Source organism: Odocoileus virginianus, chromosome 15 (genome assembly GCF_023699985.2).
Source record: "Odocoileus virginianus isolate 20LAN1187 ecotype Illinois chromosome 15, Ovbor_1.2, whole genome shotgun sequence".
NCBI classification, from domain to species: Eukaryota; Metazoa; Chordata; class Mammalia; order Artiodactyla; family Cervidae; genus Odocoileus; species Odocoileus virginianus.
In genome coordinates this window covers 51280109-51306912 of record NC_069688.1, presented here as the reverse complement: position 1 = coordinate 51306912, position 26804 = coordinate 51280109, and the positions used below count along the sequence as shown (strand labels likewise).

At 44.7% G+C, this 26804-nt stretch overlaps 1 protein-coding gene across 1 annotated transcript in view; it reads right to left on the bottom strand.

The window, feature by feature from the left end:
- NIPAL2 (NIPA like domain containing 2) overlaps positions 1–11586 on the bottom strand; it is a 76777-nt gene extending 65191 nt beyond the window's left edge. The window contains exon 1 of the mRNA XM_070477351.1: positions 11328–11586. Coding sequence (XP_070333452.1) covers positions 11328–11462 — 135 coding nt within the window. The 5' untranslated portion in view covers positions 11463–11586. The remainder of the gene's footprint in view (positions 1–11327) is intronic.
- Between the last annotated feature and the right edge of the window lie 15218 nt (positions 11587–26804).

Genomic DNA, 26804 nt, shown 5'->3' with positions numbered 1-26804 from the left:
GCGAGAGGCTTCCGCCCTCGAGCTGGAAAACCTGGGAGCTCGCTGAATTACAGCTCTTTCCCCTGAACCTGACTGGGTTTCAAGAGTACATGACCCTTTTGAGAGCAATGCTGGTCTTGAACTTGGGCTGTATTTTGCCAGCTCCATCCTCCTGGAAACTAAACTCCACTGTCGATGTCAGGCCCCAGCCCCTGGGTGAGTTTTTGCCTCAACATGGGGGAGGGATCGTGACACTGCCTCTTACTGACACGCATCTGCCCGAGACTCCTGCAGCCCTCTCCACCCACCAGACCAGATCTTTCTGACATCAAGGCAGGAATCAAGTGCAGACTTTCTCCTCTGGGACACTGTGACCTGGACACTCCATTGCCTCTAAAGGGCCAGTACTCATAATCAAATAAATTCCCCTAACCCCAAGCTCCCCCTTTCCCGGCAAAATTCTCACATCCCACTGGTCTAGCAACCAGGTCCCAACCCACCTTATGGTCAACCCACCTCTGATACCCAAAGAACTCATTGATGGTGACTGTGATCTGGGTCTGCAAGTACAGTTCAAAAGTCTAATAAAATGCTGTGCATGTAACTCAGAATTATTCTCAACTTCACGGCTGTGGTCACCGCTTGTAACATGAGGTCCACTTGTACCTTGTTCACAAAGAACCACTCGTTTCTCCACTGCTGTGACTCAGGCAGTCACATCCAAAGGCACTTCACACTGTTTCCTCTTCTGCTTTGGCTCGCTTTACTTAAAATTATGTAACTGTACTATGCGAGTCCTGGAAGCACAATGGAAGCAGTCCATCAGATTGTATAAGCAAGGGCAGCTTCACACCAGTCCTTCAACTGTGGTTTTTCAAGTATTTCTAATGCATTCTCATTCTCTGTCTAGATCTTTCACACACACACATTGTACATTGTATAATGTATGCCTGTGTGTGTGCTAAGTCACTTCAGTTGTGTGTGACTCTTTGTGACCCCAGGGACTGTAACTCTCCAGGCTCCTCTGTCCATGGGATTCTCCTGGCAAGAATACTGGGGTGGGTTTCCATGCCCTCTTCCAGGGGACCTTTCTGCCCAGGGCTCAAACCTGTGCCTCTTATGTCTCCCGCATTGACAGGCAGGCCCTTTACCACAAATACCACGTGGGAAGCCCCCGTATAACGTATGCGCTGTGCTGCGCTCAGTCGCTCAGTCGTGTCCAACTCTTTGGGACCCCAGGGACTGTAGTCCGCCAGGCTCCACTGTCCATGGGGATTCTCCTGGCAAGAATACTGGAGTGGGTTGCCATGCCCTCCTCCAGGGGGTCTTCCTGATCCAGAAATTGAACTGGGATCTCCCACACTGCAGGCAGATTCTTTACCAGCTGTCCTATCAGGGAAGCCCTGTATAATGGATATGTGATCTAATTTACATATATCACACCCCATATATGGCTAGTTTGAGGACAGAGTCCATGTTTCCAATTTCTCAGATATCACTGCCCAACACTCTTGAGAAGGGCTTTCTACTTGTGATTTTTACTGAGTGGAATGTTGGCTGCATTTGGGCTGTTACTGTTGACTAGCTGATCAAAATCAGTGTGGGCTGTAATGAGGGAACAGAGTATCACTGTCTCCCAAATAGCCCCGGAACAATCAGAGCCCTGCAAGTCCAGAGGCTGAAGAAGAAATAAAGACCTCCCAGAATTCACAGGACTAACCTCAATGACATTGACCTTGAATGACATTGTCAGCAATGCTGACATGGCTTCTAGGACTCTGCAGAGCGCTGCACTCACATACCACACCTACTCCACCTAAATCCACTAAATTTTTAGGAGGCTCATACCTTCTGAAGAGGTGGCTGTTGACGGTAAAGACACCACTAAGCAGGTCGAGGCAAGCCTGAGATACTGCTTATGCCAGTGGATAGCCTCTGACTTCTCTGTCCGCAGAAAAACAAGAGGCTATTCTAGAAGTCCCTCTTGGGGAAGAGGGCAGGGGCGGTACGTGTAGAATTTAGAGATAAGTCACAGCTTAGAGTTGACGCTAAGAAAAATACTTCAGGAACTGATCCTATAACTAAGCTTTTAAGGAGATTACTGCTCTGGTTCACCCACAATGGCAAGGCGGGCTCCACTGGGGTGATTTTCTGGGGCTGCCCCTCTGAGGCAGGATGTAGAAAGCGAAGGTCCCCGATGAGCTGGGGGGAGAGGTGGCTGCCCAAGAAGACAGTGAACCACAGGGGGACCCCAGCCTACTCAGTGGGCACCGCTGTTAGGGCCACGCAGTGCCGCTCGTCCTGAGTACAGGACCTCTCTCTCATCCAGCCCTTCCAAGGGCTCGTGTTCTTTGGGCCTCGGCGACTGGTTCAGGAAAGGACATGGGCCTAACCTTGTCCAGTCAGACTAAAGGCAATGGATTTTCATTGCTTGAGAAAGTCAAGTTTTCCTTCCTGAAAATGAAAAGGAAGGATGAAGGCTACAGGAGTGAGCCTGCAAAAAGTGGGACCAACAGCCCCGAGGGGCAGAAGTGGAAGAGGAGAGGGAAAACCTGTGTTTGCCATGCGACTGCGGCCTGCGCATCAAGGCTGGTGTGGACCCGGAGTTCTTCCAGCCTTCCACGTCATCCAGACTGATTCATTTCCTCTATTATTTAAGCCAGTTAAAGTTAGGTTTCCTGGGACTCACCAACCAAAGCCTCTTAACTTACAAAGCGTTCTTGGTCAGGAAGCCACGTGCCAAAGCCAGAAGAGAGACGACCCCTGCTGCAAGCTACAGAGGTCAGGCGGGGGTGCCTAAGTCACTGAAAGGGGGAAACCATTTGAGAGGCGCTGAGAAGGTGGGCGGGCGGCTTAGGGAACCACAGTGTTGAGGCTGCTGGCGGACCTCGGAGCAACCCGCCAAGACCAGGGTGGGTCTCTGAAGGAGTCATGCCAGGACAAATACAGTATTTGGTGAGGTGTGGAGCTCATGGCTAAACATAAGCTAGCCTGTGTTTACACAAGCCTGTGTTTACTCTATGTCTCTTGACGTGTGCCAAAGATGACAGGAGACCCACGCTGGGAGTGACCGTGGTCTGGGCCGAGTGAAGAGATGAAGCAGATGCACAGGTGTGCACACGCTGAGAACTATCTAGAGGGGAAGTGGAGTGTTATCTGCCAGCCTCCGGGCAATTAGGAGACTCTGATGGACCAGGACAGAGTGCTGAAGAGTTCTGACTTTATGTAAAGTGCAATTCTCTTGGATGGAACAGAGAATTACATCCAGGAGAATGGGGCTGGTTATAAAAGGTGTAAACTGGGTAGAGGAATACTGGATCTTTAGAGAAAAAAAAAAAAAAGCCAAAACAAACAAACAAAAAAAACCCAAGCTAAAATAAACAGCATTTAAGCCTTAACGCTGACACAGCATGAGCTTTCCCAAGCTGGAGTGTTGGTCCTTAGCTGGTTAAACTACAATCAGCATCTGAAGATGTCATCACACTTCTGACACCAAATCCTGTCAGCTGTTTCCAGGGCCACACACCCATCCTCCCCAATCCAGAAGTCTGGAAAGTGGCAAAACACATGGGGGGAATCCGTGCCTTAGTACACTTGCCTTAGATGACAAGTGTTCCAACTAGGAAATTACTGCAACCAAGAAATGTTTTGTAAGGTGACTACGTCTGGGGAGTAAAGGGGAGGCAAACATCAAATGGAGTGAGGAAGGCACTGGAGATAGAGAAATAGTTGGTTCTGGATTAAAGAAAAGAGAGTTGCATCAAATAACTGACAGGATTTCTCTTACTTCCATTTCCAATGAGTTAAATACTCAAAATTCTCCAAGCCAGGCTTCAACAGTAGGTGAATTGTGAACTTCCAGATGTTCAAGCTGGATTTAGAAAAGGTAGAGGAATCAGAGGTCAAATTGCCAACATCCATTGGATCAATGAAAAATAAGAGAGTTCCAGAAAAACACCTACTTCTGATTTATTGACTACGCCAAAGCCTCTGACTGTGTGCATCACAACTGTGGGAAATTCTTCAAGAGATGGGAAGACCAGACCACCTTACCTGCCTCCTGAGAAATCTGTATGCAGGTCAAGAAGCAACACTTAGAACTGGACATGAAACAACAGACTGGTTCCAAATTGGGAAAGGAGTACGTCAAGGCTGTATATTGTCACCGTGCTTATTTAACTCATATGCAGAGTACATCATGAGAAATGCTGGGCTGGATGAAGCACAAGCTGGAATCAAGATTGCCAGGAGAAATATCAATAACCTCAGATATGCAAGTGACACCACCCTTATGGCAGAAAGCAAACAAGAACTAAAGAGCCTCTTGATGAAAGTGAAAGAGGAGAGTGAAAAAGTTGGCTTAAAACTCAACGTTTAGAAAACTAAGATCATGGCATCTAGTCCCATCACTTCATGGCAAATAGAAGGAGAAACAATGGAAACAGTGAGAGACTTTATTTTGGGGGGGCTCCAAAATCACTGCAGATGGTGATTGCAGTCATGAAATTAAAAGACACTTGCTCCTTGGAAGAAAAGCTATGACCAACCTAGACAGCATATTAAAAAGCAGAGACATTACTTTGCCAACAAAGGTCCATCTAGTCAAAGCTACAGTTTTTCCAGTAGTCATGTATGGATGTGAGAGTTGGACTATAAAGAAAGCTGAGTGCTGAAGAATTTATGCTTTTGAACTGTGGTGTTGGAGAAGATTCTTGAGAGTCCCTTGGACTACAAGGAGATCCAACCAGTCCATCCTAAAGAAAATCAGGACATCCTAAAGGAAATCAATGAATGAATATTCATTGGAAGGACTGATGCTGAAGCTGAAACTCCAATACTCTGGCCACCTGATGTGAAGAACTGACTCATCTGAAAAGACCCTGATGCTGGGGAAGATTGAAGGCAGGAGGAGAAGGGGATGACAGAGGATGAGATGGTTGGATGGCATCACCGACTCGATGGACGTGAGTTTGAATAAACTCTGGGAGTTGGTGATGGACAGGGAAGCCTGGCACACTGCACTTCATGGGGTCGCAAAGAGTCGGACACTGAGCAACTGAACTGACTGAAGTTCAATAATGACTAATCATTATAAATATATATTTTATGATACTTCCTGTAACATAGGTTGATTTTAATACTTCTAATAATAGCTAGTTTTAAAAAGCAATTTTGCAGATTACATTCCTTTAATTGGTTGTGCCGGGTCTTAGCTGTCTTTGAGTTGTGGCGCGTGAGATCTAGTTCCCTGACCAGGGATTGAACCTGGGCCTTGGGAGCAAGGAGTCCTAGCCACTGGACTACCAGGGAAGTCCCTAGCTAGTGTTTATTCTGTGCTTTCTGTGTGTCTGGCACTGCTAACTATTTGATATACATATCTTATTTTATTCCTACATCAGTCCTATAAGGTATGTAGTGTTATTGCTATTGCTATCCCATTTCGATAGAGAAAGTCAAGATTTGGAGAAATTAAGAAAATTGCCAACACATCTAGTAAAGAGGCCGAGCTTTTTAAAACACCCTATCCTAGAACAAAAAGGGTAGCTTAGAGGCAAGTCATCTTTTCCATGGTAAACTCTTAAATGCCAATTTGAACAATCACCAACACTTTAAAAAGAAATTGTTTAAATAATTCTCCTAAGCAAACAAAATGAATACAGCATACCATTTCCCACACTATCTGGATAAAACGTCCAAGATGAACAGTTGTAGCATTGATAATATTTTTACAAATTTTTAAACTGTAGAATATAATAGATACAGGCAAGCTCAAAGAAAATGATATAGATGAACTAATTACTAAAGTGAATTATTATAAGGCAAACACCCTCATAACAGCATCCAGATCACGAAATAGAAACAGGGTGCCCCCCAAAGCCTTCCCTTTGCTTCATCCCATCACAGCCTCTCCCTTCCGCAAGGAAACCCTGGTCTGCCTTCAAGGCAATCACGTTCTTCCTTTTCCTTACGGTTTCACCACAGAAGTGTACATCACCGAACACTGTGAAGGGAGGCTGTCTTTTTTGTCTAATACATCTTCTAGTTGCATTTTAATCTGCAAGGAGAATCTCTATCCTTGCTCTCCCCCTTTTTTCCCCTGTAAAAGTGATCTGCGAAGAAACTGAGCCACACAGACCCATAAACTGGTGAAGTTTCCCACAGCCTGAACTTAGCCGACCGCATGAATACAACTTTATAACTAGTTCGTAAGAATCAGCTTCCCTGGTGGCTCAGCGGTAGAGAATTCGCCTGCAGGAGAAGCAGGAGATACAGGTTCGATATCTGGGTTGGGAAAATCCTCTGGAGGAGGAAATGGCAACCCACTTCAGCATTCTTGCCTGGAGAATCCCGGGGGCAGAGGAACCTGGTGGGCTACAGCCTGTGGGGTCACAAAGAGTGGGAATGAAAGGTAGATTTAAATGCAAACATGTGGTGTGACAAATTCACGACAGCATTAAGAATCTGTTCCTCAATTAAGGACCATGGGATGACTACGATGATGATAATGGTCACAAAAGCTTTGACACAGTTCCTTTGAGGTAATTGATTTCTTCCTTCCTCCTTTTTGCTGCCTTATATTGTACATACATCTTGAAAAAAAACCTGGTAAAGGGGAAATGCCACATTGGCTATATAAGGAAGGTTAAAAAAAAAAGGTCAATAAGTATAAACAAAATTTAAAAAGAGGCTTTTCTTGGGAAGGAAATGGAAAGGACCAGTAACCTCCACCTCGCCTTTTGGTTATTTGTAAGTTTTGACACTTTTCTGTCTCTAAGAGGCAATCAGATGCAGTGACCAGCAGAAAAGAGATAAATGGTAGCAAAGCAAAATCAATAAAAGGGCACTATAAAACCCAATGTGATTTTTCTTTAGTCCAGGGAGACAAGCCATATTCATTTTCTCTTACCACATTCTTTTCAAGCTTTAGTTTCTAAGCAATGGCCTTCAGGCATGGAATAAAAATAGCTCTGCAGTTAAACCTACTTGCTGTAAGATCTGGGGGCAAGTTATTTAACACAAATTTCCTTACATGAACAGTGAGGATAATACGTATCTTACAAGGTTGTTGGGGGGCTCGAATGAGATAATAGCTATAAAGTGTCACATAGCAAATGCATAACAAATGTCAGTCTCTTCCATTCCCCTCATCCCTGCCAAGATGTATCAATTTTCCTTTATGTTGACTTTAAAAATTCAAGCCATTGAAAATCAAAAGTTCAAACAAAGGACATTAAAAAAAAATCTGAATTCTTCATTTCACCCTGTGCAGAAGAAACCTTTCTGACAGTATCTTTGCGAATTTAGATATTTAACAACGTGCATAAACTTAAAGAAACAGTCACGAAACCCCTCCTTTACAATATTTCCCACGTTCATCCTTTCCTGTCCATTCCCTTTACAGCCTTGCTGGATTGGCACTTATTTAACCAGATAACATGAAAAAGATTGTGGATCTTTCATTCTAAGCCTAAGTTTACCAGCAAGGAAAACTGAAGCCCAGTGTGACTTGCCTACAGGCACTGAGCTAGTTGACAGCAGAAAGTAGACAACAGCCTCTGACGCTTTTTGCAAATTAAGTGCCTACAGGGGTCAGTAGGTAAAAGAGAAGACAGCCCAAGTAGGGAGCACAGATGTTCTGAGCTGTGAACCCCCCCTCACAGTTATCACGTGGGGAAGAGGGCCAAGTTGCTAGCACTTCTGATGTTTAAAAAGATCATGGAAATTTGAAACCTTACATACTCATTTTTTAAATGTTGGCAATGTATTAAACATTTTTAAACCTCTGTGCAGTTTGACACAAGACACATCTACAGGCTGGATTCAGTCCACAGTTGGCCTGTTTGAGGCTCCTTCACACTGCTAACTCTAATTCAAATGTCTTTCATTTGCTTTGGGAGAAGGAAATGGCAACCCACTCCAATATTCTTGCCTGGAGAATCTCAGGGACAGAGGAGCCTGGTGGGCTGCTGTCGATGGAGTCACACAGAGTCAGACGTAACCGAAGCGACTTAGAAGCAGCAGCAGCAGCAGCAGCATTTGCTTTGATTGCTTCACTCCCTGTTCACAAAACAACCTTCAATGGCTCCCCACTGTCTACCGGATAGAGTCCAAACATCTTAACCCGTTGTCCTTCAAGGCAACTCATGTTGATATGTAAGACCTGAAACTGTCCTTCCACTTTCCAGTCATGGTCAGTTTTCCACTGCAACCAGAATGGCCACTGACTTCTACTCTACATACAAAGATGTTCAGAAGGGCACCTGTCCAGACCACGTGGGCTGCTCCTTTGTCTCCAGACTTTCTCCTTTCTTGGAGTGCCTTCCATCTGTGCACGCTCATTAATGAAACTCTGTCTTTAAGTGTCCACAAACAGCACTTCTCTGGAAAACATTCCTGATGGCCCCTGCTGAAAGCCACCTTGTTCTGAATTCCCAAAGGACTTTATATCCCTCACATGACACTTAAAACATACTGCCTTGCTTTAGAGTTACCTAAATAGCTTGTTTCCCCAAGCATCTAATAACAAGAAGGAAGGAAGAGTTTGAGTCAAAAGACTATGTTGAATATTCCACAATGCTTTGTACAAAGTGGGGAGTTCAATAATCATCTTAGAAGCATTGTCTTTTTATACTGAAAACTTGTGGATCAAACATAAAGAGAATACCTTTGCAGAACTTAGTTGGATTTATACTTATATAGTCAGATGCCTAAGTAACGCAGACTGGGCAAAAGCCTTGCTTCCCTGATTCCCTAGAATACTTTCCCCACTGAACTCCCACTTATTACTTGTTTGGGGATTTCTTCCTCTAAAACCACTCACATCTTTGCCTTAGATGCCACTGATTCTAAGAAGGCACTGTTAAGTATTCATCTGTCACCTGAAATGTGTTTCAGGGAAGTTGCTCTTTTTCTGTGAGTAAGGTTAATTTATCAGATCTGATGGTTATCTCGTGAAAAAACACAGAGAGCTGAGTATCACTGAACAGACACTGTCCAAATATTTCAGTAGTGATAAAATTCAGTAAACTCTGGCTATCCAGTAATCAGGGCTTCCCTGGTGGCTCACTCAGTAAAGAATCTGCCAACAACGCAGGAGTACTGCTTGCAATGCAGGTAGACCGGAGTTCGATCCCTGGGTTAGGAAGATCCCCCAGAGAAGGAAATGGCAACCCACTCCAGTATTCTTGCCTGGGAAATCCCATGGAGGGAGGAGCTTGGTGGGCTATAGTCCATGGGGTCGCCAGTCGGACGCGGCTTAGCGACTAAACCACCATCCAGTCGTCAAGGTTAACTTTGAGTGTGGAAGTCCTAAACTTATATCCCTTATTTTGTTTTCTTGAAGCACTCCCATTTGCAGCTATCTATAATCAGTTAGGGTTTCCCTCCTGGCTCAGATAGTAAAGAATCCACCTGCAATGTGGGAGACCTGGGTTCAATTCCTGGGTTGGGAAGATCCCCTGGAGGAGGGCATGGCAACCCACTCCAGTATTCTTGCCTGGAGAATCCCCATGGACAGAGGAACCTGGCAGGCTACAGTCCATGGGATCACAAAGAGTTGGACACGACTGAGCGGCTTAAGCACAGTACATAATCAGCTAATGTCCAAAAAGAAAAGAAAAATTAGATTCCATTTTATTTCTACTGGCCTGCTCAGCACAAAAGGCACTCAATAAAATGTTTGCTGAATGAATTTTTTAAATTCAAGTTTTACTTTTGCTTAAAAACAAATGCAACCAATAAAATACCACAATCTTATAAGATAGCCTAAATCTGAATAATAATGGGAAAAGTTGATACAGTCTTATCTCAAACTAGCTATGGTTCAGGTGTCAGCTGAGTAGTTGCAATTAGCATACTCCTGATACACTCTTTCTAACCTGTACAAACCTATACTGTCAAAGGCAAGTTAAGCCTTGCAAACATAAAGTTAAGTTTTCACATTTATGTCACATGATAAGCTATGTTTGGTGTCAGAGAGCCAAGACAATCTTGAATTCCAGGAAGCATTAAAGAAAACTAATGTCTACAGAGGTTTCCACTCTGCAAACAATGTTTTCTCCTGTTTTGGATGATGCCATCTCAGGTCACATTTACTAACTCTTTAATTCCTTTACCAAAAAGACAAAAAATCAGTCAACTTTTATTGGGACTACTTCTAGCATTAGCATATTATAATATGCTTTATAACACAAGCTAGCATAAGCATAGTATAACAGATATGCTCAAAGAACTTGCCATGAAAAGCAGTCTTTGTAAGTCTTGGTAGAAGGAAGGAGAAATGGAATACAACAGGTTCAGTGTCCTCTCATTTTTCCTGTTTTAGTATGTTTTGTGGTAAAACACACTCAAAGTGACATTCTCTCCTCTGTTGAAAACTAATAAGGTGGGCACGTTTATTGTCTTTATATAAGTAAATAATCTTCTGAGTTAAATTTTTGAAAACAAAATTCTAACATTTCAGAAACTAACATTCAAAACACTTGGCAAGCATAAAGGCTTCCAGGTGTTTGATTAGTGGTTAAAGCCCCTGATTTAGACCAACAACAGATATTTTATAATTACACTGTTGTAAAATAAAAAGACCTATTGATTTGTTAAAGAACAAGAACAAAGTAACACATTATGAAAACAGAAGGGAGCCTGGAATAATCCACCATATCAAGATCACTTGCTCTTTCCTGAAAGAATATAAATGTGGCTAGAGGAAGGGCTTTTTTTTTTTTCCTCCTGCTCTTAAACCAAGCCTGAAATAAATGGGCAGCTCCAATCCCCTTTGATCTTGTTAAATGTGTGTTTCCAGTGTACATGGGCGTTGTTGAGGCTGACGACGTTTTCCCACAGGGTCTGTGAGCAAGGAGAGAGTCTGGCAACTGCAACGTGAGAATGTCAGTGTTCCTTGTGCGGAAATGGAAGGAGCTGAGCTTACACTGGGGACACACACACACACAGTCACGCTCAGAGCATCTGCACAGAGGTGCTATCTGGTGGCCTTGAATCAGTTCTCTGATTCTGAGAATACAGTCTCACTCATGTTTTCAACTGTGAAACGATCCTGGGGGTGAATATGGGTGGAGGAGGTTTGCCCCCACACGCCAGGGAGGGTGAATTCAGGCTGGAGAGGCGGGATGTCTGGGGACACAGAGGCCCAGAACCGCCGGCCTGTGTGACCCACTCCCGGGGGCGGCTGCCCAGGGCTTCCCCGCTCTCCCGAACGCGGGGCAGTGAGGTCCACGTGTGGAAACTGCGGTCAGCTCTGCCCACGTGGGCAGCCCGGTGTCCTCGGGACCGTCGGCCGGAGGGCGGCCCCAACCCGGTCCCCACCGGGCGGCGGGGCGGCCGGCCCTTACCTGGTTCCGGCGGTACCACGCGCCCGACAGGGAGCCATTACCGGCGCCCCGCGCCCCGTACGTGAAGTTCCGAGCCAGCTCGTCCAGGACGGCCGAGGCGGCGGTCCGGGGGTCCCCGGGCGCCGGCGCCTCCATGAGCGCTAGCTGCCCGCTCGCCGGGGCTCGGGCTCCGGCCGCCTGCCCGGCCCGGCCGCACCCGCCAGGCGCCGCGGAGGAGGCGCGCCCTGCGGAGGCCGCGCCGGAGCCACTTCCTGCTCCGTGTCCGGGCGAGGCGGGCGCGCCCGGGCCACCTGGTTCCCGCCCCCGCGAGGCGCCAGGTGCCCCGGGGGCCTCCCCGCGCTGCGGCCTCCCGGGGCGGCTCGCCTCGGCTCGGCCCGCAGCTCCGTGTGGCCAGGCCTGGGCGCGCAGAGGCCTCACGACTAGCCCCTCTCTGCTCGCGGGGTCGGTGCCGGTCGGGGTTGGGATGCGCTCAAGGTCAAAGCGCTTCCAACCCCAGCGGCGCTGAGTCAACACTTAAAACTAAAGTGAACAGGAGTGAAAGGAGACATTCAGTTCAGTTCAGTCGCTCAGTCGTGGCCGACTCTTTGCGACCCCATGGAATGCAGCACGCCAGGCCTCCCTGTCCATCACCAATTCCCGGAGCTTACTCAAACTGATGTCCATTGAGTCGGTGATCCCATCCAACCATCTCATCTTCCGTCGTCCCCTTCTTCTCCCACCTTCGATCTTTCCCAGCATCAGGATCTTTTCTAATGAGTCAACTCTTCGCATCAGGTGGCCAAAGTATTGGAGCTTCAACTTCAGCATCAGTCCTTCTAATGAGTATTCAGGACTGATCTCCTTTAGGATGGACTGGTTGGATCTCTTTGCAGTCCAAGGGACTCTCAAGAGTCTTCTCCAACACCACAGTTCAAAAGCATCAATTCTTCGGTGCTCAGCTAGCTTTTTCTTTTTTTTAGTTCTACCACTTTATTGCTACCAACCCATCTCCCTCCACCCTCGTGCACACATGCTCAGTCATGTAACCCCATGGACTGCAGCCCGCCAGGCTCCTCTGTCCATGGACTTTGCCAGGCAAGAATACTGGAGTGGGTTGCCATTTCCTTCTCCATCAGCTTTCTTTATAGTCCAACTCTCACATCCATTCATGACTACTGGAAAAACCATAGCTTTGACTAGACAGACCTTTGTTGGCAACCCAAAGCAGCCACCTTTTTCGGTAGCTGGCAATCCAGCTCTCTATCTCAGATGCAGAGTTTCTCACTTATATTTTTAAAACTGTTTGCATATGGAAAATTCAGGAGTTCCCAGCAAATTTTATATGCAACAAGAGAATAAAGATCTGAGAGATTACATCTCAGGGCCAACACTTGACAGAACCTTAGCAGTTATTCCTAGAAGGAAAGAAGGACTCTCCTCTCCTGGAGGACCCCGGTGTGTATCTGGGACTGGATGGGCTTCCCTCGATGGAACCAGAAGGACTTGCTGGAAAGTTGCCACCCACTGCGTGTAACAATTTAGGTGGGGAGATGATTCATAATGGGCCTATGGAACTCTAACCAGATGTTCTGGTTTTACCTGTATTCAAATAATACTGAGTTACTACATGTGATGTTAGGTCCCTCTAGCCTTGGGAATTCCTTGATTCTTTATTGTTGCCCTGAAACTTGTGATTCTTTCATTGGCACCATGCTGAGTCTTCTTATATAAGGTGCTTTGACTGCCCTGACTTCATGAGAGAGAGACCTACAAGAGGAGAGAATTGCTGCTTAGCAGGGAATTAGGAGGTTTTCAATGTTCTTAGGGACATGTGCAAATGAGAGAATAAAATGAGGAAAAAAAAACAACACAACATTTCAGATAAAGGAAAGACAAGACATCTCTGAAGTTGTAGTTTCCTGCTTGAGTACTCAAAATATTCAGTGAACAGTTAATATGGTAGCTAACTATTTCCAATTTTGCAGCTCATTTATTTCCAATAAGTATCTGAAGGGAACAGTGTCTATTTTTAATATTTCCTATGACGTTATATTACTTTGTACTGGTGACTTTATTAATGTTCCTTTCAGTTGAGATGGTTTGGGGTACAAGTAACAGAATATCCAAGTAAAAGTGGCTTAAGCAATGACCATCTGTTATCTCCAGTGGGAGGGGGGCTCTGTGCGGTTCTATCACGTTGTCACCTCCATCTTTCTGCTCTGCCATCCATGAGGTATTGGCCTTGTCCCTATTCGTGGTGGCAGCTCTAGACACTGCATGTAAACATGATCACATTTAGAAAAGAAGTGAGGCTTTTCTCCTTAAGCATCTTTTCACTAGATAGGAAAGCTTTCCCAGAATCCCACCCTCCCCCGCCCCCCAGCTGCCTCCCCCTCTCCGATCCCATTAGCCAGGACTGGATCACATGCCAGGGAGGCTGGGAAAGTGACTGGTAGGCATTTCCAGGCTTGGGAGTGGGAGGTGAGCCCCGCTGGTGAGGAAGAAGCAGGATGGGGTGGGAGGGCATCACTAGCAGAGCTTGGCACAACCATTGTATAGTGTATTCTATCAGCCAGATTGTAACTAGTCACAGGGTCTGCAACGAGCAAACTAATAAATGGATCGTGCCCACTGCCACAATAAAGTTCACACTTCTTCAGTCTATCAGTAGGAGACCCTTTATGAGCTGGCCCCCATTCTCTACTACATTTAGCTCATTCTCATTTTATTTTTGAAATAAAAAATAATTTTCAGTTTCTTGGCATTTTTTTTAAACCTTTACTTTTGGAGGATGATGGCACTTGGTGCAGAAAGGATATGATGTATACAGCCTGTGATGTGCTCTGCTCTAGACGCCAAGATGTCACTGCAGTTGCTGACTGTCCTAGTGTGTGGGGGTGGTTGAAACAAAGGATTCGTGACCAGTGCTCCTTCCAACACAGTTCACAAGGAGGCAGCAGGAATGCCATGTGAGCTATTTTGGTCCCAGGAGTGTAGGCAGCGCCGGAGGCTGTTCCGGGCATTGTGATGGCCTGTGCCTCTTGCAGGGTTTCTTCGGGGGCTGTTCTGTTCACTTTACAAGATGCCAAAAGCCTTTGATCAACCTCCTGTCCTCAGTGCTGGAACAGTGGCGGTCTGCCTTCCTCAGTTAATTCAAAGGATTCTATTCTGGGGCCACATCATTTGAAGCTGGACTTTACTGTGAACCTGGAGAGCAGGGTTACATTTTGCCCACCTTGCCTAGGATCACTTGCTTATAGCCTCTACAAAATAGTTTTGTTTTTTTAATTCACCTTTAGCATGAGTCAGTCAATGATAATTTTTCACTACTGATGAATGTCTATGGGGATAAGGTAGATATTAGGGTAAAGATTAATTCAGGTCTCTTACATCATATACAAATGACAACCTCAGAGTAAATAATGAGAAAGGTAAATCTCCAAATTCTTTTGAACTAACCAGATGATCTCTACAGTTGACAGTATAAACAGTCTTTAAAGTGCAAATGCTAAAGACAGATGGTCACATTCTTATTCTACCACTTATTTACTGTGTGACAGTGATCAGGTTGCTTAATTTCTCTGTGTCTTACATTCATCATCCATGAAAGGGAGTTAAGAGTACTGAAACATAGTTCTCAGTAAGGAACTTCCCTGGTGGTCCAATGCTTAAGACTCTGAGCTCCCAATGCAAGGGGCCAGGTTCAACCCCTGGTCAGGCAACTAGATCCCGCATGCCACAACTAAGACCCAGCAGAAACAAATAAATAAATATATGCCACCCTTCAGCATCTATCCAGTGAAAAACAAGGTCCAAAAGGACACATGCACCCGTGTTCATTGCAACACTGCTTACAATAGCCAAGACAAGGAAGCAACCTAAATGTCCATTGACAGAAGAATGGATAAGACTTAGAGAACTAACTTACGGTTACCGAGGGAAGGGATAGTTAGGGAGATTGGGATGGACATGTACACACTACTATGTTTGAAATAGACAGCCACCAAGGACCTACTGTATAGCACATAGACTTCTGCTCAATGTTACATGGCAGCCTGGATGGGAGGGGAGTTTGGGGGAGAATGGATACATGCGTATGTATGACTGTGTCGCTTTTCTGTGCACTTGAAACTATCACAACATTGTTAACCAGCTATACTCCAATATAAAATAAAAAGTTTAAAAGAAAAATAAAAAAACAGTAAAATCAACCCCCCCAAAAATCTTATAAAAAAGAAAGAAAAGACTCACTAAGTGCTGGTGTTTACTATTACCTTGGTGGTGGTTTGATCACTAAGTCATGTCTGACTCTTGCGACTCCATGAACTGTAGCCTACTGGGCTCCTCTGTCCATGGGAGTCTCCAGGCAAGAATACGGGAGTGGGTTGCCATTTCCTTCTTCAGGGGATCTTCCTGACCCAGGAATTGAACCGAGGTCTCCTGCATTGCAGGTAGATTCTTTACTGACTGAGCTACAAGGGAAGCCCAACTATTACCTTGGATACTACTGTTACCTTAGGATGGGGAAGTATTCCTTAAACAAAGGGAAGAAAATGCAAACCACAGAGGAAAAAATGGACACATACCATTAAAATAAAATTAAGAACTTTTATACCTCAATAGACCATAAAGTATAAAAAGATAAGTCACAAACTAAGAATATTTATTTGTTGCATATGTGATTAACAATGGATTCACATCCAGAAAATATAAATAACAGTTAAATAACAAAAAAAATCAGGCAGCCTCGTGGAAAAATGGGCAAAAAATATAAATAGGCATTTTTCATGAGAAAATACAAATGACTCATAAACACATAAAATGCTTCCATGTCATCAATAATCAGGAAAAGCCGAGTTAAAATCCCAATAAGAACCATTTTTCACCTGCTGGTTTGGCAAAAGAAAAAAAAATTTTTTTTAATTTACAAAATATCTTGGTACATTTGGGAACACTACTGATTGTGTAGCTTATAAACAACAGAAATTTATTGCTCTTAGTTTTGGAGACTGGAAGTCCAAGATCAAGTAGCCAGCAAGGTCATATTCAGGGAGGCCCTCTTGCTGGTTCATGGTGAGCACCTTTTTGCTGTGCCTTCATATGGTGAATTGAAAGAGGCTAGGGATCGCTCTGGAGCCTTTTTATCAGGCATTAATCCCATTCATGAGGGTTCCCCTCCTAAAGCTTCACCTACTAATACCAGTCCCTTTTGGGGAGGTTGGATTTTAAATAATAGTTCTGGAAGGACACAAGCATTTAGACCAAATGCTGGTGAAGATACGGAGCATCAGAAACTCCTATTCATTGCCGATGCCATAGATACTGGAAATTGGATGTTGTTTGGTAAAGACAAAGGTGCATGTATAAATTTCACTCTTATACCCCAGAGAAACTTCTGTGTGTGGATAGCAGAAATATACAAGGATAACAGGACTGTTTGTAATAACAAACAAGCAAACAAACCTGGAAACAGCTCAAGTGTCTATCAACAAAATTAGTGGGCAAATGAACTTTGATACATTTATATGATGAAATACAATACATTGAGTACATCCATATGTGGGAACATTTGAAGAAAAGCAAGGGAATGAAAAAATTTGGATAGTGGTTCAAAGGTATTGGCAATGTTCTATTTCTTAAACTGGGCACGGTCATTCATTTTATTATTAAAGATATACATTTATGTGTAATATGACATAACTTTCTATGTATGTTTTTATGTCTCTATGTATATTTCTATGTAAAATATACTATGGTATATTTTATAAGTAATTCAGGAAAGCACACAATTTTGTGGTCAAAGTTTCCAAAAGTTCAGGGTCCTTAGACCTGGATTTCACTTCAGTCTTCTGCTCTTTATCAGTTACATGGTTTTGGACAAATTCTCTGGAATTCAGTTTCTTCATTCATAAAGTGAAAATAATAACATTTATCTCAAAGACTGTTGCAAAAATTCAGTGGTAGGTACTGAAATTCAGTGGTAGGTTCGATGCTAGTGAAAAACATCCTTTAGTTCAGTTCAGTTCACCAAACACTTTGTGCAGGAGCCAAGGACACAAGGATGAATGAAGCGTGGGCCCTGTCCCTGGGGCTTGCACTGTAGTGAGCAGATAGGCAGGCAAGCTGATAAACTTGGATTAACCTCTGCCTGGAGCTAGGAGAGAGCAAAGAAGATGCACTCAGTTTAGCTTGGAAAGGCAGGTGCAAGCCTGAGATGGCTTCCTAGAGGGGGATGATGTCTGTTGAAATCCCAAAGGACGAGTTAGCCAAATAAATGAGAGAGGTAGGGGGTGAGCGGGCAAGAACAGCATAAGCAAAGGCCAGAGGCAAGAAACAGCATAGTTTGTACGTTTTCATGTTAGTCTCAGGTGGGATGAAATGTACCCTAAAATAAGGATAGAGATACTGGCAGGGCCAGGAAATTCAGAATTTCACACATCGGTTTATTAAAGTTGGACTTGATTCTTAATGGAAGCCATGGAGTAACTTTAGATAAGAGAGCTGCAGGACAAGATTGGTGTGTAAAAGAGCCTCTGCTGGAAGGACAGGTGGAAAACACCAGAGATAAAGAGATAAAGAGAAAAGTGAGAAGACTGCAGTGGCTCAAGTGAGGATATATAGAAAGGCTGGAGAGAAGCAGAGAGAGTTTAAGAAAAGTTTAGTCATAAAACCAGAGCAACCTGTTTATGGGGCAGGGGAAGAAGGCAGAAGGAAGAACCTAGCTTGGGTGCTGGGTGCCAAGCCAGCACCATTGCTGATGCAAATTGGAAGGAAGAGCTGATTTGGGGGGAAAAGGGATGAGTTCGGTTTAAGTCAGAAACTTACTGAATTAGAGGTGCTTGTGGGGCATCAGTGCAGAAAGGGGTATACAGAGTTATCCCAAGATGCAAGGTGAGGTCAGGGCCAGGGAGATAGATTTGGGACTTATCAGCTTGCAGGTGAATGAGACTGACCAGGAGAGCACATGGCCTCCACTTTTTAGGGTAGGGCTCAGCACTGTTTGTCTGTAAAGGGCCAGATAGTAACTATTTTAGGTTTTGTGGACTCTATGGCCACTATCATAACTATTCACTTCTGATACTATAGTGTGAAAGCAGTCACAGATAATACATTAGTGAGTGCATGGAGATGTGTTGCAATAAAGTGATTCACAAAAACAGGTGGCTGGCCAGATTTGGCCCATGAACTGTAGTTTGCTGACCCTTGTTCTAGAGAGAGAAGAGCTGAGTGCAGAACACAAGGCCCAGAAGGACCACTTGAGAGGGAAGGGACTATATTTTCCAGGCCTCTTGGCATGTGAATGATAGAATCCCAATTCAAGGGGAAATTCAATAGCTCATAACGAATATCTCGGAAGTGGGGGATGGAGTCAGACCACTGGGTCGAGGAACTTGATTTTTTGGGTATAGGTTTCATCCTCAAATCTGCTTCACACGAGGGGGGCAGCTCCCAGTGTCCATCTTTAGAGCCTGGGTTCAGAGAGGTAAGGAATGCCGCAGACTGACTATTGTTCCCAGTTCTTCATGCCTCTACTCGCAGGGATATTTGTATGACACAACCCCTGCAATTCCTCCCACAAGAGGTGTCTTCCCAGTGATTGTGGATGTGGCCACATGACTTGCTTTGGGAGTGTGGACAGAGTCACAGTGTGACGGTTCCGGCCAAGGCTTGAAGAAACGTCACATGTTTCTGCTTGCTCGGTGCCCTGTCCTGAGAAGAGTGTGTCCCAAGTAGCCACTGGTCCAGAGAGAATAAAGAAACCTGTGAAACGTACCCAGAGGCAACCTTTGCCACATCTGACTGTGGACTATTGGCAAGAAAATAAATACTGTGTCACAGGCCACTGAGATTTTGAGAGTCTTTGCTACAGAACAAAAGTGACTGATTGAAGGTAGTCCCAGCCAGCTTCATTAGCAAATGCTGGCGAAAAACTCTGATTGGCCTGATTTGGGACACGTGACCCATCTCTGAACCAATCAGGACAGAGAGGTTTGGTATTAAGATTGGCCCACCTGCGTCACATGCTCACTCTTCAGGGAAGTGGGGCACTTACCGAGGTGAGGAGAAGGCTTACGGGGCGGAGGAGACCCTGCCGAGGAGAACCAGCATAGAGTGGTGCATGGAAACTCAGGCAGGAGAGTAACAAAAGCAGGGGTATGTGAATAATTGCATCAGCAGCAAAGAGAACACCAAGACAACAAACGAACTGTGTTTCTTGGTTTTGGCAACGTGCACGCGTGCGCGCTCAGTTGCTCGGTCGTGTCCAGCTCTTTGTGGCCTCATGGACTGCAGCCCTCCAGGCTCCTCTGTCCGTGGGATTCTCCAGGCAAGAATACTGGAGTGGGGTGCCATTTCCTCCTCCAGGGGAATCTTCCTGACCCAGGGATTGAACCCACATCTCCTGCGTCTCCTGCAGTGGCTAGCGGAGTCTTTGGTTTTGGCAATAACAACCAGTAAAAGTCATTGGTGATCTTTGCTCGAGCAGTTTCATTTGAGTATCGGATGACAGCCGGATTATAGCTCACAATAATGTTTCAGTCAACTCCAATCCACTATGGGAATGCTAGTTGTAACCAAAATAGACCTTGGATAGGAGCAGATTAGGAGTCTGTTAAGGGAGAGCCAGGAGTTTTATTTAATTGTGCATCACTTGAAAGCTACATGAGGCTTAGGACAGGGATCATGCACACTCTACAAGACACAATTCTCAAGGTGTGAGAGGTCTCTTGAGGGTGGAACCAGGCAGAAAGGTGGAGCCCCCGTCCTGTCATGGCCCTCAGGACCTGTGGGCAGAACCAGATGTGAAGACTAGATCCAAGCAACAGGAAATTTAAAACAGCAGTGTTTAGAGAGAGATCAGGAGGAGGTGGGAGAGGCCAAGGGAGGGGAGAGCTGATAAGAGTCTCTGGTCCCAGGCCTGGAGAAACAGGAACACAGCCAGCCTTGTAACACAAGTATCCATCTGATGGAATGTTCATCCAGTGCCCAAACCTTCAGAGGGGTCTGACTTTTTCTTGACTTCTTCTAAGACCTCTTTCCCTGCCCCGCCCCATGCCCTGTCCTCCATATGCTCCCTGTCCCTCCTGCTTTCACTGATGTCAGACTCTGTGCAACTTCCCAAGGCTGTGTCCCATCAGGGCTGGTCCCCGGCATCTCTCCCTCTGCCTCATCGTAAATGGTACCATCTCAGGTCCCATTCCTTTGCTCTCCGCTTTCATATGGGGATGAATCCATGCCAAGATATTAAAGTAACAGCTCTTCTTTTTCTGTGCTTATTTGCTTTCTAAATAGAGTCCTGGTAATGTGATGTCTTCATCCAAAAGAGCATTTCTGTCAAGGGAGTAAGAATTGGGGCTGCTGGATGTGGGGCAGGCAGAATTGTCTCTCACATCTTACCACAAGAAGAGCTGATTTTGCAGTTCAAGTTTGAAAATAGGATAAGAACAGCATCCCAGCTCAGCAGTCAGCATCATTCTCTCTTCTTCTACTGACGGGATGAGGCCCACCCACATGAGGGAGGGCAATCTGCTCTTCTCAGTTTACCAAATCAAATGCTAATCTCACCCAGAGACACTCAAGGAATGCTTGACCAAATGCCTACTTATCCTGTGGCCCAAATTGACACATGAAGTTAGACACCATAGCAGGCTCCACAAGAAAGGGAATAAGAGAGACAGTCCTGTTTGCTTTTAAAACTGATAAAATGGCCTGACGGCTGTGACAAATGTGGCAGGCAGAAGTTTCACAGACAGAAATTTGATTATTTCTACCATTTTCCTTTGGCCTGGAGTTTGATCTCTGTAGTAATCCGATTTGTAGGCCATTCTACCTGGATAGAATTTCTTTTCTATCTTTGTCCTCCCTCCCCTTCTCCAGCAACATTATCATCATCGTACTGTCATTGTCATCAACATCCAAGGTTTCTTGAGTGCCTGCTGCTTATGGGACTCTGAGCTAGGAAGAAATGTGGAATTCACAGGGGAAACTAGATCTGTCCCTTGTTTGGAGTGGCTAAGTGTCAGTTTAGGAGCCAGAACAGGTACATAAAAAGTACAAATCAAGTATGAGCTGGATAACTAAGTGCAACATGCAGGAGGATAGACTGGAGGAGGGCATGGCAACCCATTCCAGTCTTCTTGCTTGGAGAATCCCATGGACAGAGGAGCCTGGTAGGCTACAGTTCACGGGGTCGCAAAGAGTCAGCCACAACTGAAGCGACTGAGCATGCATAGGTTCATCTTAGATTCCAGAAAAAGGAGTGCTTAGCAGGCTGATCGTGGTCTGGAATAGCTTCGAGGAGGTCATGATCCTTGGGCAAGGCCTGAGGGAAGAGTGTGACCAAGATGCGTGTTGGGAAGGAGAAAGCCTGTGTCAGGTCACAGAACACTGGATCCAAGTGGAGCGAGCAGGAGGAGAGGGGACTGACAGGGCTTGGAGGCTTGGTGGCCCTGCACCAGGGAACAGCTTGACGCCTGGGGCGCAGCCTCCAGGAACAGCTTTAGGCCCAGCTTGCTCATTAAAATCTTTTGACTGTGTGTGAAGTTTTCCAGGATCAGCACCGAGTGTCTGCATCTCCCGGAGGCGTCTCCTCCCAAACAAGCCTTCTGAAACCTGCCCAGCAGGTCAAGCAATGAGGCTGCTCCAGGGAGTGATACACACACCCTCTGCAAAGCCCTTCTCCTGGATTTGCACATGATTAAAAGAAAGAAAAGCAATGAAAGCAAAAGCCTTGTTTTCCCGGGTGCAGTCGGGCTGGTCTTGTACTGTTAGTCCGGTGTACCTGGGCCCGCATCACTGTCAGTTCTTAGTGAGTGCTTGGGGGATGGGATAGAAACTGTGTGAGCCAGGAGACAGTGCAAACTGTGCCTCCTACAGCCAATGAGGCAGCCCCCCTACCGCCCCGAATCTCCCCCAGGCCTTCCTCGGTCCTCAGGAGGCAGTGTGGGCTGCAGAGAGTCATGTTCTATGAGAAACCACATGAGCTCCAGTTCTGCTCTGCCAGGAATCAGCTGCATGACCTTGGACAAGTCATTTTACTCCCCTCAGCCCCATTTCTCATCTGTGAAATCAGAGGCTTGGACTAGAGGACGGTGCAGAATGTTTCCAACTCTGAAGGATGAGTCCAGGAGAATTTTATCTTCCTTGGATTATAACAAAGAGCTTTTTTTTTTTTTTTTCCCCTCCCCTGTCTACTTAGGGGAAGAGAGAGCCTCTTGAGAAGGGACTAATCCATCTCCTTGAGATGTCTTGGGATGTCTGACAGTCTCCAATCAAAGAGGGTTGGCTTTTAGCTACCAGCCACACTTAAAATAATATCATTTATGGGTATTTTAGAGAGATGGAATATTTAGAAAACTTTAAATAAAGGAGAACTAAGATTCAAGAATGCTATAACTGAGTAGCTCTGTGATCTTGGACAGATTACTTCACTTTTCTGAGATTCAGTTTCCCTTTCTGTGGTGGCGCTAGTGGTAAAGAACCTGCCTGCCAATGCAAAAGATGTAAAAGACACAGGTTTGATCCCTGGGTTAGAGAGATCCCCTAGAGGAGGGCATGGCAACCCACCCCAGTGTTCTTGCCTGGAGAATCCTGTGGACAGAGGAGCCTGGCGGATGACAGTCCATGGGATCACAGAGAGTCGGACACGACTGGGTGACTGAACATCAACAACATACAAAATATTATCATTTCAACACAGAGTCAACATGGAAATGTTAAGTATTTAATTTCTTCATACCATGCTTGAAATCTGGTTTGGATTTTACACTGCATGTCTCAGTTCAGACAGCACAGTTCAAGGCACAAAAGCCACATATGTCTAATGAATGGTTGCTGAATTGGAAGGCGTAGCTTCAGGTTAAGCTTGATGAAGCCTAGCCTCCACCCTCCATTCCATTCCTCAGTTCTACATCCTGTTTGAGAATCCAGGTCTTTCCCAGGTGGCTGTCCTGAGAAAGGCTTTGGGCTTCTTTGAAGACATGCCCACCACCCACATGGGCGTGCTTCAGTCTTACATGTCTTACTAGAAAAATCACAGCATGACACCATAACCGTAAAATCCATTCCACAAAGTACATGTATACCATGAGAAGAAATTTTTCAAGGCCCTTCAAGCTTGTTATTTGAAGTATCAACTATCATCAAATATCAACTATCATCCTCTTTTTCAGACATGCATTTTGGAGAGCTTGATTTATTGTGATCTTGGCTTACATTCAACCTTCTCTGATAATTCATTTGTTCATTCAATTTATGGAGTGCCTACCATGTGTAATGGAGTTAGGAATGTTATCACATGCAGGAAGGATTCAAGGCCTGCCCTTGGGAACCTTAAACTCGAGCTGGATGAGCATTTCAAGAAACAGGATTTTATAACACAGAGTAGTGGGGGAAATACTCAGTACTCTGAAAGTTCATAGGAGAGCAGCTAACGTAACAGAGGAGTGTGTGTGTGTGTGTGTGTGCGCGCACGTGCAAGGGGACAGTCAGGAAAGCACTATCTTAAGTAAGACCCAAAGTATAGAGAAAGGGAATCCTCCTACACTGTTGGTGGGAATGTAAATTGATGCAACCTCTTTGGAAAACAGTATGGAATTTCCTTAAGAAACTAAAAGCAGAATTACCAAGTGATCCAGCAATCCCACTCCTGGGCATATATCCAGAAAGGATAAAGACCTGAAGGTTGAGTTGAAGTTGGGGTGTAAATTATTGGGGCATATGGGGCTGGGGAAAGAGGAGAGCCTTCCAGAGAGGTGACGAATGAGTAGGCACATGTCCCAGAGGGTCAAGGACAACGTAGGGGGTCTGCAAATCACTCCATCTGGCTCAAGTCCAGGAAGAATACATCTTTGGCTTGGGTAGATATAGGGAAGGCATAGTCAATAGTTTCGACTTTATTTACATTCTACAGTAAAGATACTGGAAACTTCAACTTTGGTTCTGATTTCTCCACCTGCCTTCTTAATCTGTATTTTCTAGCTGTTTACAGGGTATCTCCCTGTTCCACTTAAGATCAACATTATCAGAATCACTCATCACCCTCACTCCTCTACTAAATATTCCAAACTGGTTCTCTGTCCTAATTCTCTGTCCCTCATAATGAGATCAGCATAATTCTAGTCTCCTACCAAGCTAAGGCATCTTTCATCCCTTCTATATCTTCGCCCCTGGTACCCAAGCTGTCACTGACTCTCGCTAATTTTTGATTGAATAGCTGAAAGCTTTTGGTTCAAGCACTTTCTGGCTTCCTTGAATTCATCACTCATCTTTCTATAATAGCTTTAAATTTTCACCAAGGCTATCTGAACTCCAAGTGGTATAACTTGTACTCCTTTGAGATATCATTCTGGAACAAAGCAGCAGTTTAAAGATCACATCAGATTATAAAGTAGGAAAATAATTTCTGCAGTCCAGAAAAGCCTCAAGTAATTTTTACTGGAAAAAAGACAATTCTTAATGTTTTATTTAGTTTTGATTCTACTATCATCTTTAAAAATAATTCATCAACCTTCCTCTTGGTATCTGAAGCTTTTATTACCTGCATAGAGAATTCAGAAGTTGGGATTTTTACTTGTCTAATTGTGTCCCTCCCTTCAAGGTTTTTCCTGGATGCATTACCTGAATGCTCACTCACCCTAAAAAAATGTTCAACACTGTTTAAACTTGCCCTGATTACCAAGTATCTTACTTCATACTGGCTCAACAATTCATTATAACCACACCCTGAGAACTGGACACGGAAAATTTAAAACACAAGAACCAGATTGCATTTTGTGTCTCAGGAATAGATGAGAAGAGAAATGATAATTTCCCCCAGTTGTATTTTGTCATATTTTAAACAAAATGTCCACTGGCTGGCAATTGCATTTCAATCTTTTAAGTATTAGGTGAGGTTTAAGTAGTGTGCTCAGCATGAAACTGCTTGTTAGAGGTATGGTCATCATGTTTGCTACATCTAAAATCAGGACACATGGTGTGACAATGGGACAGAGGGTTTGAAATCAATGTTAGCTTGGAAAATGTGGGTTATGTGACTGCCATAGTTACAGGAAAAGGAAGAGAAATATTGTCCCTCAAGTTTACAGTATTATTGGAAATACAAGTCTAACACATTCATTTACTCCACCACTAAATAGTGAACATTTAGTATAGGAGGTATTTTCTTAGCCAGTAAGATTACAAACATGAAAAATATAGTCACTTTAAATGCATTCTTAAATAAGGTAGGCATTCTTAAACATATGAGGCTAATTTCATGCACCAACTTAGCTAGGCTCTGGTGCCCAGTTATTTGGTCAAACACCATTCTAGATGTTTCTGTTTTCAGTTTTAGTTCAGTTGCTCAGTCGTGTCCGACTCTTTGCGAGCCCATGGACTACAGCGCTTTAGGCTTGCCTGTCCATCACCAACTCCCAGAGTTTGCTCAAACTCATGTCCATTGAGTCAGAGATGCCATCCAACCATCTCATCCTCTGTTGTCCCCTTCTCCTCCTGCCCTCAATCTTCCCCAGCATCAGGGCCTTCTTCTCATCAGGTGGCCAAAGTATTGGTGCTTCAGCTTCAGCATCAGTCCTTAGTTTTTTAGATGTGATTAACATTTAAATAAGTAGACTTGAGTAAAGCAGATTATACTGCATAACACGAATGGGACTCCTTCAATCATTTGAAGGCCTTAAGAGCAAAAAGTGAGATTCCCCTCAAGGAGAGGGAATTCAGTCTTCAAACTTAAGGCTACAAAATTGACTCCTAGGGGAATTTCCAGACTACCAACCTACCCTACCATTCCCCAGTCATGTGAGCCAACTCCTTAAAAATAAATCTCTCTTCTCTCTGAAGAATTCTAATACAACCCTCGTAAGAATTATTTACTTCCCACTCCCGAGGTGTAATTTAAGCCTACTTGTATAACCTTTTTTTCCCCCACAAACAGTAACATTCCCTTTCACAATATGTCTTCTAGCAATGTTTTTAAACATATGGCATTCACTTTCAAGGCCCAGCTTGCTGCTGAAGAGAAAATTTAGAAGCTGATATGTAATGTACTGATGGAACAAAGTTGCCTAATTTTAAGTGGAATGAAAAAGAAGGACTGCAGAGAACTGGAGGAAACCTGAGAGCATTCAAGTCAAAGAGGCCATGGGAAAAAAGCACAAAGAAGGCAACTTCCTGATGGCAGAATTTGGAGGCAGGAAACTGCATGGAAGACAGGGCCTGTGTCTATGAGGACACACAGTAGAAAAAGATGGTGTGTGGCGGGGTCGGGGGGAAGTGTGGAAAGAGGACAGTAGAGCGAAGCTAGTCAAAGCAGTTTGGATAACAATCAAAACTGCTGGTAAAAAACAAGCAAAAAATGTCATTTATGATATAAAACTACGAGTTCAAGGCTAGATTAGTGTTTGGGGGTTTTGGAGTTTCTATGAGCCTTTTCAGTGGAAAATGGTACAGGTTGAGCTGTCCTAACAGGAAATGTGGGCTCCTCACAGCAAGAGAATTTTGGAA